The sequence below is a fragment of the Sorex araneus genome, chromosome X, assembly GCF_027595985.1.
Source record: "Sorex araneus isolate mSorAra2 chromosome X, mSorAra2.pri, whole genome shotgun sequence".
NCBI lineage: Eukaryota > Metazoa > Chordata > Mammalia > Eulipotyphla > Soricidae > Sorex > Sorex araneus.
The window spans coordinates 64,623,256-64,637,827 of NC_073313.1; the positions used below are offsets into that span (position 1 = coordinate 64,623,256).

At 42.8% G+C, this 14,572-nt stretch overlaps 1 protein-coding gene across 8 annotated transcripts in view; it reads right to left on the reverse strand.

Moving 5' to 3' along the window:
• The window catches only part of FMR1 (fragile X messenger ribonucleoprotein 1), a 38,141-nt gene that overhangs the window by 5,446 nt on the left and 18,123 nt on the right, over nt 1-14,572 (reverse strand). For 2 of the 8 annotated variants that reach the window (XM_055120758.1, XM_055120762.1), the window contains exons 6-15: nt 14,015-14,108; nt 13,531-13,647; nt 11,260-11,430; nt 11,088-11,166; nt 9,317-9,426; nt 8,545-8,679; nt 7,990-8,052; nt 4,723-4,809; nt 1,996-2,191; nt 292-441 (exon numbers count right to left, since the gene is read on the reverse strand). In XM_055120758.1, the coding sequence (XP_054976733.1) occupies nt 292-441; nt 1,996-2,191; nt 4,723-4,809; nt 7,990-8,052; nt 8,545-8,679; nt 9,317-9,426; nt 11,088-11,166; nt 11,260-11,430; nt 13,531-13,647; nt 14,015-14,108 (1,202 nt within the window). Of the gene's footprint in view, nt 1-291; nt 478-1,995; nt 2,192-4,722; nt 4,810-7,989; nt 8,053-8,544; nt 8,680-9,316; nt 9,427-11,087; nt 11,167-11,259; nt 11,431-13,530; nt 13,648-14,014; nt 14,109-14,572 lie in introns of all 8 variants that reach the window. The other 6 variants (XM_055120761.1, XM_055120763.1, XM_055120757.1 and 3 more) reach the window with 4 other exon arrangements.

The window sequence follows — 14,572 nt, forward strand, 5'->3', positions numbered from 1 at the left end:
ACAGTTGGTACAACTCAGTTTTTTTTAAGGCCTCCCAAGCCTGTGATCCCCTCCTGCCAATTGTTGGCCAGCAGGGCAGATGGTTTGACAGGAGGGCCCGAGGAGGTGGACCAGCGTGGGCTCTGCAGGGCTGGGGTGACCCAGGTCACCCTCGTGGCACTGGGGGGCCTCGAGGGCCACACCCAGCAGTGCCTGAGGCCACGCGGTGCCAGGGATAGAACCCAGGTGAGCCCCAGGCAAGGCTTGCGCCCTAAGCCCCCGCTTGGATGTCCTGAAGGAACACCTCCATACCTTTGAAGCTGCCTCCTCGGCCCCGTCCTCCTCCCTGTCCTCTTCCTCCACCTCCGCGTCTCCGGCCGTCCCCTCTGCGCAGGAAGTTCTCCCTTTCTTCCTCTGTTGGAGCTAATGACCAATCACTGAGTTCATCTCTGTGGTCAGATTCTGTTTCAGAAGCATTTGATGCTTCAGAATTAGTTCCTATCGAGAGTTAAAAGTTATACACCGTTGTCCGACTTCAAAAAAAAAATTGGTTAACAGAAGCTTCCACAGACGTTTCGGGGGTAATCCAACCATGTCCCCAGTGAATAAGCCCACCAAAGAGTATTTACACCTTCGATTTTGTCAAACAGGCCATTTTATATTCAAAATGAAGGTTTCAGGTTATTAGAGGTAATTTTGGTCATAACGTTTTTCAGCCCTCGTTATAAAGTGAAAGGCTTATTTATGTACTTGGTTGCATTTACCTGAAAGGGTTTTTTAATGCTCATGTAAGTTCAAACCTGAGTACGCCCCATCATTAGCCAGCTGTGTTCCTCTAACAGCTGCGCTCTCTGGAGGGAAAAGGTGTCTACAATAGTTAAATTGCAATACCTCAAGACAGACAAGGACTCGACCAATTTCTTTTGGCAAGGTCTGGCCCCGAGACGTGCTCTAGTCTCCTGAGGGCGGACAGAGGCCACCGTGGCGACTGTCCTAGGGAAGGGTTTCTTTGCAAGGTCAGGGACTAGACCTAGTGGAGGCGAGCTCTGCTAGCCGCAAGCGTGGGCCACCTCCTTCCCTCCCCATTCCCTCGTGACGAATTTGTCATTAATAAAGGAATTACTACAATCGACACATGAGGTCTGAGGGGACGGGCTAACCATACAGGGAGGAGACTGGGGTGGGGTGGGGTGGGGATCCCATGGTGACAATGGGCCTTTCTCAGCAGAATGGCTGTGGGGAGAGGAATTAGGGGTCAAGTTCCAAGTTGGCCTTTGGAGTGGGTGCCTCTCTCGCCCACTCCAGGACATCAGCTCTACTACCTCTCGCTTCCTCTGTTGGAGCTAATGAGCAATTATAGCTTCACCACTCTAGCTTCATTCCTGTGGATCTTGAAGGCTTTTCCATCTTAAAGAGTTCCTTTTTGAAATGCAAATATCTGTGAGATGGATTATACCTTAGACCATCATTAGCAAGTTACATAGTAGATACAGTTGGCAAGAGAGACAGCAGGTACCCGGGGGTGGGGACTCCATTCAGAGAAAGGTTGTGGGAGAGGAGACAGCAGCACTGACAGAAGAGCTGGGAGGCAGAGGCAAAGCCGGCCTCCTTGACTGCCGAGGGCCGACTGGCCCCCGCTCCTCGGACAACCCATGAGCCATGAGTCACACAGGCGTGCGCCTGATGAGCGCTGAGCCGCAGAGCACAAATGAGAAAACGGGGCTATACAGTAATAAACAGCAGGAAAGGCCTTAAGGAAGTCGGCAACACATGGGCTCCAGCAGCTTTCTCCCCAGTCAGAACATGGACAGAACTCACAGCTGCCCTGGACAACCTTTGGGTGACTTTATCGGGTTAAGGCTCACTTTGTCTCTTGCGATATATGCTTTGGCCCACTGTGAATCAGAAACCATGGAGGGAGAAACGGTAATCACGGGGTTCTAATGGATAGTAGAGATTAGCAGCTATTAAGTCTAGGAACAGATAAAGTTACTAAGTAAAATGCTGAGTTTGTACCTGAAGCATATCCGGGACCGCGTCTGCCGTGCCCCCTATTTCTGTAAGGTCTACTACCTCGACCCAGTCCTTGACCATCATCAGTCACATAGCCTTTTTCCTTATCTGTACGATTTGGTGGTGGTCTAGAACTAGCTCCAATCTGGCGCAACTGCTCATCAATTTGTAATCTCTCCAAACGCAACTGGTCTACTTCCTATTTAAAATATACAAGATAACAGTAAAAATAATTTGACATTTTACTTAATAATACCTTTCTCCTTTTTATAATCAGATAAAAAGATATACTGGAAATATTTCTATTTCAGTTCTAAATTTACCATCAACACTGTTACACAGAATTATCAGAAAATTGAACTGCCGAGGTCCTTAAAATGAAAATTACTATAGATACAAATTACTGATATCTAGAATCAGAGAGAGAATGAAATACTCAGCATTAAAATGATACTGAATTGAACTAAAGTTTGATTTGCCAATATTATCCAATAGAATCTGTTAAGGCACAGATATGCTCGATTTGGGGCTTTTTATAGTAGAATACTGACTAAAACAGCTCTAAAGTATATTAATACAGATAAATAACACTTAAGGTTTAACGAGATAACCTTAAAGAAATCACACATTCTAAGTAATCTTAAATAGGTCCTCCAGTTAATACCTTCATTTACAAAACACTGAACACGGGCCATCTTCTGCTTTCAAAAAATATTTACTGAGCTAGATCTTTAGATGCTATGGAATTAAGGAACAGTTTTCACGAACTCCAAATGCTTATGTTCCTTCTATGGGAAGGTGGGAGCTGACAAAAAAGTTATGTGTCACATCACCATCGTGCCTTTAAAACCAGTATGACAAACAGTATAAAATCAGTTGAGCAAAATATATTCCTCGGATCTATGCACAGGCCCTTACACACAGCATTTCCCATATGTCAGGTCCTACCAAAACCAGATCAAGCCTAACCCCCTCCTTCCAATCTACCCATACACAACCTCATTCATGGGCCACGGGAATTAGATCTGTGACTCGAATAGCACTAGACCATGGGCGTGTCAGTCGCCAGACACATCCCCCTGTAAAGCTCAACTCCTGAAATCCTGCCATTGTGGCTTTGAAAAAGAGAAAGGGGAGATCAGGATCTAGGTGCGTTTTATCTGTGCTCTGAACCAGAATTTCAGTTCTACAAAGGACTTCAGGCAAATTTGAGACTGCAGCTGCATGAATGGCTTCCTCTAAAGGTACAGGCGAAAGCTCATGGAAGGGGCAATGCTTGCAAAACACAATGGCAGCCCAGGCTATCCCACTGAGGCCAAGCAGTCACCTGCCGGTGAGAGATGCCAGGCCCAAGCAAGGGAAGATCTGGTGATGGAAAGAATGGCAACAGGACAGCTGTTGATAGCCAAAAAAAAGGTATTTGATTGTGAAGAATCTATCAAAAGATGTAAGAATAAACATTAATACAAAGAAAAGGGGTTTGGTACAATGCAGCCCTAACTCTCCAGGTCTTCATGAGTATTTAAGCTAAGAAGATAAAGAAACACGCAGACACACATACACATGATTATATATAAAACACACTTTAAAATCAAACAAATAAGCAAATCCACACAGGCTCCTAACCATGAAAATCCTGCTGGACAAAAACCTTCCCAGTTTTCTTACTGAGCACCATAATGAATGCCTACCTAATGCATTTTCTTCTTTATTTGCACACAAGTAGAAATCAATTCTACTTTAAAGAACTCAGCAGAGAAAATTCTTAAGATAGCATCGCAAAGGAAATAGAAAGTTGGTTTACTCTGCAAACACTTGAGAACAGTTAAGAGTTTGGGTACATGTGGATATAAATACTTATATTTAAAACCGGATGTGAGTAAGACTCCTTATTTCACTCACAGGACATTTCGGCCAACAGAATTTTGAAAAGGCAGATGTCTTTCATCGATAAAGCAACTTGCCTAAGGTCACACAGATATTGTGGCAGAGACTGGAAGCAAAATGCGGGCCTGCCACCCCAGTGCCCTTTTGCGATACATATGCCCAGCAGAGCTCCTGGCTCCTGCTCTCCAGGGCGCATCTAGAGGAGACCTAACCGTACAGACACTATCTAAAACCAACATTTACAGCAAGACACAAAACGTTTATACTGTCACTGTCATCCCGTTGCTCATCGATTTGTTCCAGAGGGCACCAGTAACGTCTCCATTGTGAAACTTGTGGTTACTGTTTTTGGCATATCGAATACGCCACGGGGAGCTTGCCAGGCTCTGCTGTGCGGGCGGGATACTCTCAGTACAGTGAAAAATACTAAGGTTAACATTTAAACAGAGGAAGGGCTTCGTAAAAGGTCAGGATTTCCTTGATATCATGACATAAAAGGGGCAACATAGGCAAGTGTTACAAAATTTTGCCTGGAAAAAACTCATCAGGTCTAGAAAGATTTAAGTGGATTAGAAGAAGACTATATATGAGATTATCTCCATTAGCTAAGGGCTTAACAATAGAAAAAGGGGAACTAGAAGATTTTTTTCACAACTGGGATATTGGTTCTCAACTTTATCATGATGAAAATGTGACTTTCTGAGATTGAGCTAAATGACGTATTTCCTCTATTATCATTTATTACAATGTAAAGACTACAATGAATCGAACTGCTAAAGTATTATAATGAAGTTTTTATATTTTCGTACAAATGATAAAAGAGAAAGATCTTTTAGCTCTCACCTTTAAATAGTTCAGGTGGTAATCTAAAAGAACGGTAGCATTAGCGATGCTGTCCTTAGTTCCCACAAAAACAAATGGTACCATGCCCTGAAAAAGAAATAGCAACAATAATCCTATCAAATTAATGAATGAATCTGAAAAATGCAAATGATCACTATGTCCCTAGCATCCAAAAATAGATTGCACCAACATTTGTTGCAATGATACATCGATCCATGACAACAAAAGTAGTTGGTACAATTTACACAACTACTGTGAATAAGATCAATAAAGCAATGCCTGAAATGTATCAGCCATTATGGTTTAAATGCTACCGTTAAGCTTTGGCAGAATCACAAATTATATGATTCAAAATTAAAAAGGTTTTAACATGAGATGCATAAACAAGATAAATAGCATAAAATGCTTCATTCATTATCTTTATCAGATTTTTTTAAAAAATCATTCTGAACCAGACACTAGAGTTCAAAGGTAAGAACTAAATCATTTTTACTAACCATGTCAATACAGTACAAATGAAATGCAAAGAGATAAAATGCACCAAGTAATTATTCTGTGAGAAAAAAGTACAAATCCATGATAATAGCATTGAGCAAGCCCAAATATATTTCAACCACATTTTCTAAAACTTATTAAATGCTGAATCACAAGGGCAAAAGGTACAGCTTTTAAATAACACACTAAAAATAAGACTAAGTCCATCCATCTAAGTGGAAAAAGCCTTCCTGTGTTATGTTATAAGGAAACATGGCAAGTCGGACAAACTAAGAGCCGCAATTATGAACAGGTGAGAAGATGGTTTAGTATTTTGCTACTTAAAAGTACAGTTACTGGTATTCACAGGTCACCCGCGAAAAGCATAGGATGGCTCTGATGTAACTATGGTTTCTTATGTGTGTGGGGCCAAGAAACAGCCCCTGATGGTTCAGAAAGCGTTAGGTAGACTGCATCTTCAGGGTAGGTGGGGGCTGCAACATGCCCGTTTTTCTGTCACCTGGACATGGCTTTTGGTGGGGAGCAAATAAACACAAAATGCCGCATGCAAAGTGACTTTCACCTGGCAGACAAGGCTCTGATTCCTAAAAGTCACCTCAAGAGTCAGGTGCCAGGGCCTGAGCGATAGTGCAGCGGGTAGGGCATTTGCCTCGCATGTGGTCGACCCAGGTTCGATCCCTAGCATCCCATATGGTCCCCTGAACAACCCCTAAGCATTGCTGAGTGTGACCCAAAAAGCAAAAAAAAAAAAAAAAAAGTCAGGTTCCACTGAAACCTATGGGTTTCTAGATGGACTTGTTGGGAGTATCCAATTACAGAAGAACGGTAGAAATCTGGAAGCCTGGCAGTCAATCTTTTTTCTCAGGGATGTTTCTGCCAAGCAGTGAGTTCTATATTCTCAGCAAATGCCATGTGAAAAGGTGCTATGCTGGGGCTGGAGCGACAGTACAGCCCAGCATCCCATATGGTCCCCCAGCACCACCAGGAGTGATTCCTGAGTGCAGAGCCAGGAGCAACCCCTCAGAGCAATGCTGGGTATGACCCAAAAAGCAAAAAGCAAAAAAAAAGGTGCTATGCCTGTCCCTGTGGGTCACCACTGGCCAAAGTGGATACTGTGGCCCACCCCCCCAACAAGGGATGAGGGGGGGTGCAGGGCCTCCGGTGCAATGAGAGGCCCTCAGTCTGCTCCCCTCGAGAAGGGGGAATTCCTCCGCTGTCCTTTTGTGTGGTTAGGCTGTGATTTTCTATAAGGAGATGTAGGCCAAATAAATTTGGCAAGCTGTGTTCTAGGTCAATATGAACAAATAAGAAGTGGTGAAACCCTACGGCAGATTTCGGGCGAGCCACTCTGGAACAAGTAATCTGGGCACCGTCTTCTCTTTGAACGTGTCAAGTCTTGGGCGTCCTGAACCACTACTCGACTTCAAGTACGGGGCTGCTGGGCCAGAGCAGGAAATTCAAATCGGGGAAGGTGGGAGGAGAGTGGAGTCTCTCTTCACCATGAGCACAGGCGAAGGGAGTTTCTGGACGGGGGACGGGAAGCTTGCCATCCAGCCCTGATTACTCAGGCCACTTCCCTTAATAAAATGGAAATTGGGGGGCAGGAAGGGCATTTCCCTTGCACGCAGCCATCCCGGGTTCTATTCCCAGCATCCCGTAAGGTCCCCTAAGCACCACCAGGAGTAATTCCTGAGTTCATGAGCCAGGAATAACCACTGTGCACCAGCAGGTGTGACCCCTCAAAAAATCATAATAATAAAGTGGAATTTTTGCCTGACTTGTGAGATGTCACCTCTCCCCCATCAACGGTTCCTGAGGGCCAGGGGGCGAGGCCTGCTCACAAACTCACGACACAGCCAAGGAGATGGCGAGGAGCTGTCCACGTCGTGGGGGTTAGACGGGGCCCAGCACATTAGCTCTTGGGCCCTGGAACCCTTGGGGAGGCAGTGGCAAGGCAGCATGGCTTGATGGAGGGGAGCGCAGACTGCACTGGGGAAACGGGGACACGCTTCTGGGAGCAAGTGTGTCAGTTAGGGGGCTGGAGCGATAGTACAGCGAGGAGGGCGTTTGCCTTACACGCTGCTGACCCGGGTACGATTCCCAGCATCCCATAGGGTCCCTCAAGCACCACCAGGAGTCAATCCTGAGTGCAGAGCCAGGAGTAACTCCTGTGCATTGCTGGCTGTGACCCCCCCGAAAAAAATTTAAAGAATTAAGTAATTAAGAAAAGTGTCAGTTAAACTGATGGTTCTCTAGGGCCGAGCTTTTCCCCCTGTGAGCGGCAGGCCCGAGTGGGTAACTGACAGTGATGGGAGGAGGGGACGTGACAGAAAGTGTTCTGAAATGAACTTGTGATGATCAGGAAAAGGTGTGGAACAGAGCACATAAGCATGTCCTGGACAGGAGATGGAGACACAGCACAGCGGGGAGGGCAGGAGTGAACCCTGACCACAGGGCCAGGAGGAAGCCCCGAGCGTCGCTGAGTGTGGCTCAAATACTGAAAAACAAAATTCCTGGACAAAAAAGGGTGGTGGGTAGCAAATGTTTAAGCCCTGCTCAAGAGAGCAAGGGGGTGATGAAGAGAGGCTACAGGATGGGAGACTGGGAAAGGAAGGTCTCCTAAGCAACCAGAATAAACCTGGGCACAGGGTCCACGCACCCACACACTCCTCCACCATCCCCCAACCTTGAGGAGCCGCAGGCTATCTTAACAAGGGGAAAAAACAGCAAAATATAAAATTAAAACATATTTTTCAAGGAATGTTTTCCTACCTGCCAAGCCTTGAGTTCAGGTTTCTGGGATTCCCCTGCTACAATTGGTGAAACCACTAACACCTAAAGCAGTATAAGGAATGCAAGTGATGTCATTAACTATAACAAATGATACACAGAAGCCTGAACGCAGGACTTTCACTGCAGGACTTCTAAAGCCATTTACAAACAGGTTAGTTCAAATATTCAAGACCAGTTTCTAAAATATGCTATTAAGTTGTAACTAATGCATCTAACAGAAGACATATTTTGCGTTACTACACAACCTGCGAATTTTCAAAAGATACTGCATGAGAAAAATAAAAGTCCACCCTCAAAAGAAAACGTCATATTAAATGCAACCCAATATTTTATGCTCAAAGCATAAGATTTGTCACTGTGAATAAAATGACAAGTAGGTATGACTCTGGGTTGTAGTATCTCATAAGCTGGCAATCAGATTTGAACAAAATGAAACATAAGTTACCTAACCAAAGAAAACACCCGAAAAAGCAATTTTGACATGATTCAAATAAATTACTTTTCAAATAATTCAATGTGACAAGTAATTCTTACCCTCTGTACTTTTGTGCTGTTAGGCTGAGAAAAATGGGCACTGTTTTCCTTTGTGTCTGTATGTTTTTTCTCTTCTGAGGGAGATGGTCCAACCCTTGAATTAGTAGAAGGTAGGGAATTTGGTGGCATAATTTCCTTTGTAAAAAAAAAACACAAAATATAAGAGACAGACCAATTTTAATGTCTATATTAAATTTTATGTTTAACAATTTCATAAATAGAATACAAAATATTATGCAGTAAGAACCTCAAGAGCTGTAACCTCAGCCGAAAGAACCTTTCACCAAGGCAGGCTGGGCAATCTGTGAAAATTACGGTGGTCGGGGTGGGGCTGTATTATACAACAATTATATAGCGGCACAAAAGCACATGTCTTCACCTCCCACTGGCACAAGCAAATATGTCAATGCTGCTTCCAAAAAGCACATATTCATGAAATGAGGGCTATACTCTCTTCCCCGGAGTCTCAAGTCCGGGGAAGAGAGGACACACCCAGATAAAAATCAAAAGCACACAAAATTGAACATCCACAAAAATTAAAGAAAACCTAACCAGCAGCAACATGAATACCTGGAAAGTATTTTTGTGTTTTTTTACATTTGTGAACCATTTTCAAGAATCAGAATGGACAGACACCATAATCTGTAACTTCCACACAAACTGGCATGCCACACAATCCTAATTATTACAGAATCGGAAGATTTTTGAAGTGAATGCCATATAAAATAACAAAATCTCATTACACAAGCCAGAAATGTGTACTACAACATACCTCTTCTTGTGGAACATTTTTCTCATTTTCGGCTTCAATTCTGACTCTCACAACTCCTGACTTGTCCACAATTTCCTGAATTAGCTTTCCATTTTTTCCAATTACTTTGCCTGAGTTAAAAAATGGATAATTCATGTTAATTCACTTATTTATTTTTGGGTTTTGACCCAGATGTACTCAGGGCTTACTCCTGGCCCTGCACTCAGGGATCACTCCTGGCAGCACTCAGGGAACCATATGGGATGCTGGGGATTGAACCTGGGTCAGCTGTGTGCAAGACAATTACCATATGTGCTCTACTATTGCTCCAGCCTTCATGTTCGATTTTAAAAACAAATACATCACACCAGCAAGAATACACTCACTGTATACTACCATAATTTTGTGTCTGTTCAAGATTTCAAAAGGAAGTTTACGTGGTTTTCTATTTGCAAAGGGGTCAGCGTTAAACTTCTTTAGCCAGCAATTTGAGACGATTAATACCTATAGGTTCGTATTTGCATAATAGGGTTTATTTTAAACTGGCAGGTACAACGATGTGTTTCGCTCTTTCCATGAAGTTGTATAGCAATTGCTTACTTATTCGACAGTTTCAATTCTATCTACCTGATTGTAATCTGCTGCTCACAGTTCCGTTCTACTGAGCTAATAGGATTGAGGGATAGAAGAGATAAGTAACATTAGAGAGAACTAATATGGTCCTCCACTACTCTGCAAAACTTTGAATATGTAAGTGTGTGTTATCTAGAAATCATTCCATTTAACTGCAACAATGCCACCACGAGGTGGACACAATTACCCATCTGTCTTACGGAGGAGGAAAGTCAGTCTCAGAGTTAAGTCAGCCGCCCCCTGTGAAACAGTTCTCAATGCTGAAGTAGGTCTGAAATCCAGATTCCACTCAACTGCCTGCCTACACCCATACCTGCATTTGGAGACCCCACTTCAAACCTCAGCAGCCCAGGATACCCCGTAAATGTCAGTCACACATTCAAAACATCACTCATGTTCCTGGTAAAGCCGTACATCATTTGGCTGTTTTCTGCTAAGGCTCCTTGCAGCACACGAGTACGGAGGAGATGCTAGGGACTGCGGTTACTGTCGATGGCCAGGTCACAACCAGAACTCCCGGGAACCGCAAATTACCCACGAATGTCACCGAGGGCAGTGGAGGCACTGGGAATGACTACGTACTTTGGGAAGTACTACATCTCTAACCCCGAGATTATTAAAAATGCTGTTATTGTAGAGCGCCGTTAGATCCAATACCAGTCTACTCCAAATTATAAAGCACCAAAATGTCACTAATTTTGAAAAAGGCATTATTTTGATTTTTTTTGGCATGTGGGCCACTCCGGGTCTCAGGGTCTACTCCTGGTTCTGGATGCAGATATCATTCCCGGGAGGACTGGGGGACCATACGGGTTGCCAGGGATCCAACCCGGGTCAGACAGGTGAAAGCAAGCACCTTACCCGCTCAACTATCTCTTCAGTACCCAAAACAAGACACTTCAAAAATTCATAAAATGTAAAAAAAAAAATTCAGGCACTCTCAGATTTGAATTAGCAAAGCAGTTTCTTCTGCCGGTCATCTTCAAAATGCAGTTTCCAGAGGTTACTTAACAGATATGTTCTGCACACTGTCGTGTCGGATTATGTCGCACACTAATCATCACGTAAATTTCATTGTATGAGGGGAAATGAATTCTAGCAATATAGACTTTCTGATTTTTGGTTTTGTAGCACACACCAAGAGTAATTTCGGACTCACCTACTAAGTTTCTGGGAACTTGGATAACATCCTCAGCAAATTCAAGAAAGCTTCGAGCTTTTTTCACTGCGTCCTGGTCCTAATGGAAAAAGGGGGGAGTTCTAAGCTGAATGGCCAGACAAACGGACGAGGGAGCTCCTTTCAGAAGCAATCTAGGGAGCAAGCGCGTTACCTCCCCGTAAATATGGAAAGTGCAGGTGTCCTCATCGAGATCAATAGCAGTGACCCCTGCCACTTTGCGAGCTTGTTGAATATTAGCACCGTGAGTACCAATTGCCAGGCCCATCAGGTCTTCTCTCACAATAAACTGTTCGTGAAACCTGGAGGCAAGTTGCCTTGAGCTCTGAAGAGAAATGCACACTTAATTAATATTAAGCTTTACCAGTTCTCAAAAGAACTCTATTTAAGTCAGCCATGTAAACGGTCTCAACCCTTAATATTAGGGGCCTACACATTAATTTTAGTCAGAAACAGGTCTTAGAAAATACCTCCCACAGCATAAGCACTTTTTAGGCTACTAAAGGCCCACTGCCATTTGATTTACTTTAGTTAATTGGGAAGGACTTGTTGAAAATTTCCAAAATAACTTCAGAAAACCAATTGTCAAGGCTGCCTTAGTAAAACCAAAGACATCAACAATAATCAAGCAACCGATCAAATATTCCCAAATTAAAAAAAAACAGCTCACTGGGTCTGACAGACTCAATGTTATTTAAATAGAAAAATTTAAATAGCATCTGCACAGAAAATTGTATTCATTTTTATTTAAAGGACATCAGTATCTATGTATTTTTTTCTGCAAACAGTGCAAATCTCAGAATTTCTCAGGTACTGTATCCAGATACTGTGTTCATCCCATTGAAACGATGCCTTTCCGCCAACACAACCTGAGGGATGGAATCACAGAAGTGTTGGTGGCAGAGCTCCAGTGAGTGACTACAGTGTCCAATACTTTACGGCATATCTAACATATGAGCTGGGACTGAGGTCAGTCTGTAAGACCTTGTGATCTGGATCCACAAGTCTAACAAATTCCTTTAAGAGTCAGTAATGACAGAACGAGGTTCCACTGACACCCCAAACTTGTGGATCATTTAGAACTCTTAAAATACGATTTATTATATAATGTTTAGTTCTAGCATGCCATTAATGAAAACCAAACATATTAGTTGCTCATGTGGAAAAATGGAGATTTCTTATCTGAATATGTGGATCTCTTTAATATTAGTAGCGTGGAAAAAGAGGCATGCACACAGATTTCTCATTACTCAACACACCTGGGCATTTGAATGAATGTGTAACAATTTAAAAATTTGAACATCCATTTTGCAGATCATACTAACAAAAATGTTCCGAATGTTCCTAGGACTTTTCAGGAAGTCCTTTTTGGAGTGCTTTTGATTGCTAAGTCACTGCTAAATAGTCCGCCAATGGTAAGGTAACAGATCACTTAAGAATCAGATGTTTAAGACGAGGCATATGTTTCAATAATACTCACAATGAAAGGAGGAGGCTGTTCTGGCCTAAGAGTTACGAGCACTGCTATGGACACCACACACTTTGTGAACAGAGGATATCAAGAGAGAATGAGAATAAGCTCAATTAAACAGACCTCCAAGGCTATATGGCAAACAAGGCAGCAAAGGTGTTGTGACTGTCTCCTCTCTGGTGAAGAGTCCAGCAACTGCACACGGACGTAGAAGGCAGCAAGTTCCACGGGGCCTTATACGAAGGCGGCCATGACTACCTTCCCTCTTAAAATGCAGTTTACAAGTCCTTTTGTCTATAATGTTTCAACTGCATGGTATTTCTGACTAAAGATATGATAATGATGAGGAATTCTGGAATAATTTGACTGCAATGTACTGGAGTTGGTATGTTAAACTGAAATTTGTTTAGTTTCTATAGTAATGGATGGAAGTACTAGTTATCAATGAAAATAAATGTATGGTAATGGAAATTATTGGAGAATTAATAAAAGTAGATAAAATGCACCTTAAGAGACGAAATAGTAAGTTAGGGAAATAGCCTCTGGCAGGAATCTGAAGACAGGAGTTTTAAAGAGTGACAACCAATTAGAATGAAGTTCTATACCCCTTTAAACAGAGATAAACATACATAATGAAAGGAATATGATTAAATATTTAAAATACTCTCTAGTATTTTAATAACATGTTATATGGAAGAAGCATTACCTCAGTTTTTAGCAGTTCTGACAAACTTCAGTAAAAGTGAGTTGACCAGAAGTTTCTTAACATAAACGGCTGCTTAATGAAACCTTGCACAAAAACTTTAGAATGATTAAGCTTGGTATAATTTCCAAAATAGAGAACGGAAGGACTTGCTAAGAAACCCTCATGAAAGTTAACTGCCAGCGCTCAGGCTGCAAGTGCGCAGCTGCCCCTTTAGACAGCCCACAGCGGCGCGCGCCAAGGCCTCTTACCTCGAGTTGCTTGCTTGCTTCTTCATTCCTCAGTATAAGGGAGAGCTTAGTGCGCAAGCTCCGAAAGTGCATGTCAATCAGCATGTGTGCTCTCTTCGCCGTAACTTCACTGATGGACTAGCGGGACAGAGATTAATGCCGTTACCATCAAAGCAAATGCCCTATTCAAACACGCTAATGCAGGCATGAGCAAGCTCAGCACAGGCTCTGCACAGAGACAGCCCAGCCTCCACCGCTGGCTAAGCATATGCTCCCAGGAGCACTGCCAGGAGTTATCCCGGAACACCAATAGACCAACACAGGCCCACCAGTTGTGGCTTACGAGACATGCCTTGAATATGTAAAGCCTTGGTTGGGTTCAGTTACAAATGGTCCCCGTAGCACCACCCGGCATGACCCTTCCCTGCCTCCCCAATACTATCAGATATGCCCCCACCCAAAATTTAAAAACTGATACCACCATAGACACCTTGGAGACACTCACCAAGATAACAAGTTGAAAACTTTCTGGATCATAAGTTACAGAAAAGGCACCAACTGCCTTTTTGAAGTCCTTATGTGCAGATTCTTTAGCACACCTAGACATAAAAATAATTCCCACTGTGAGGTTAAGGTAAAGGATTTGCAAGTACTGGAGGAAATATACGCAGAGGTATTTGCAACTAGAAGCACAGATTCACATTAAACTTTAAGAAAAGTATGCCTATCTGAAACAACTCAATCAACCATTCCATACTATAGAAAAAGGAACAAGCCAATTATTCTCTTAAAGGATTGCGGATAGCCTCAAGATTATCGAGAAACATTACAGGGAGCTTCTCTGCAGACTTCCTGATTTCAGTTAATTGTGGTGACAATCAACTGTTAAAAACTTTCAGGAGTACCCAAAGAATACAAATCTTGTATATTTTAACTTTTCTTTAAAAAAACTGTCATCAATTTAAGGGAGAGATGAAATGTAAATTCATCAAAAGACACAAAAATTTATACATATCCATAATTCTTACAATTCAAAACACAAGATTTCTATATTTTGAAGTAC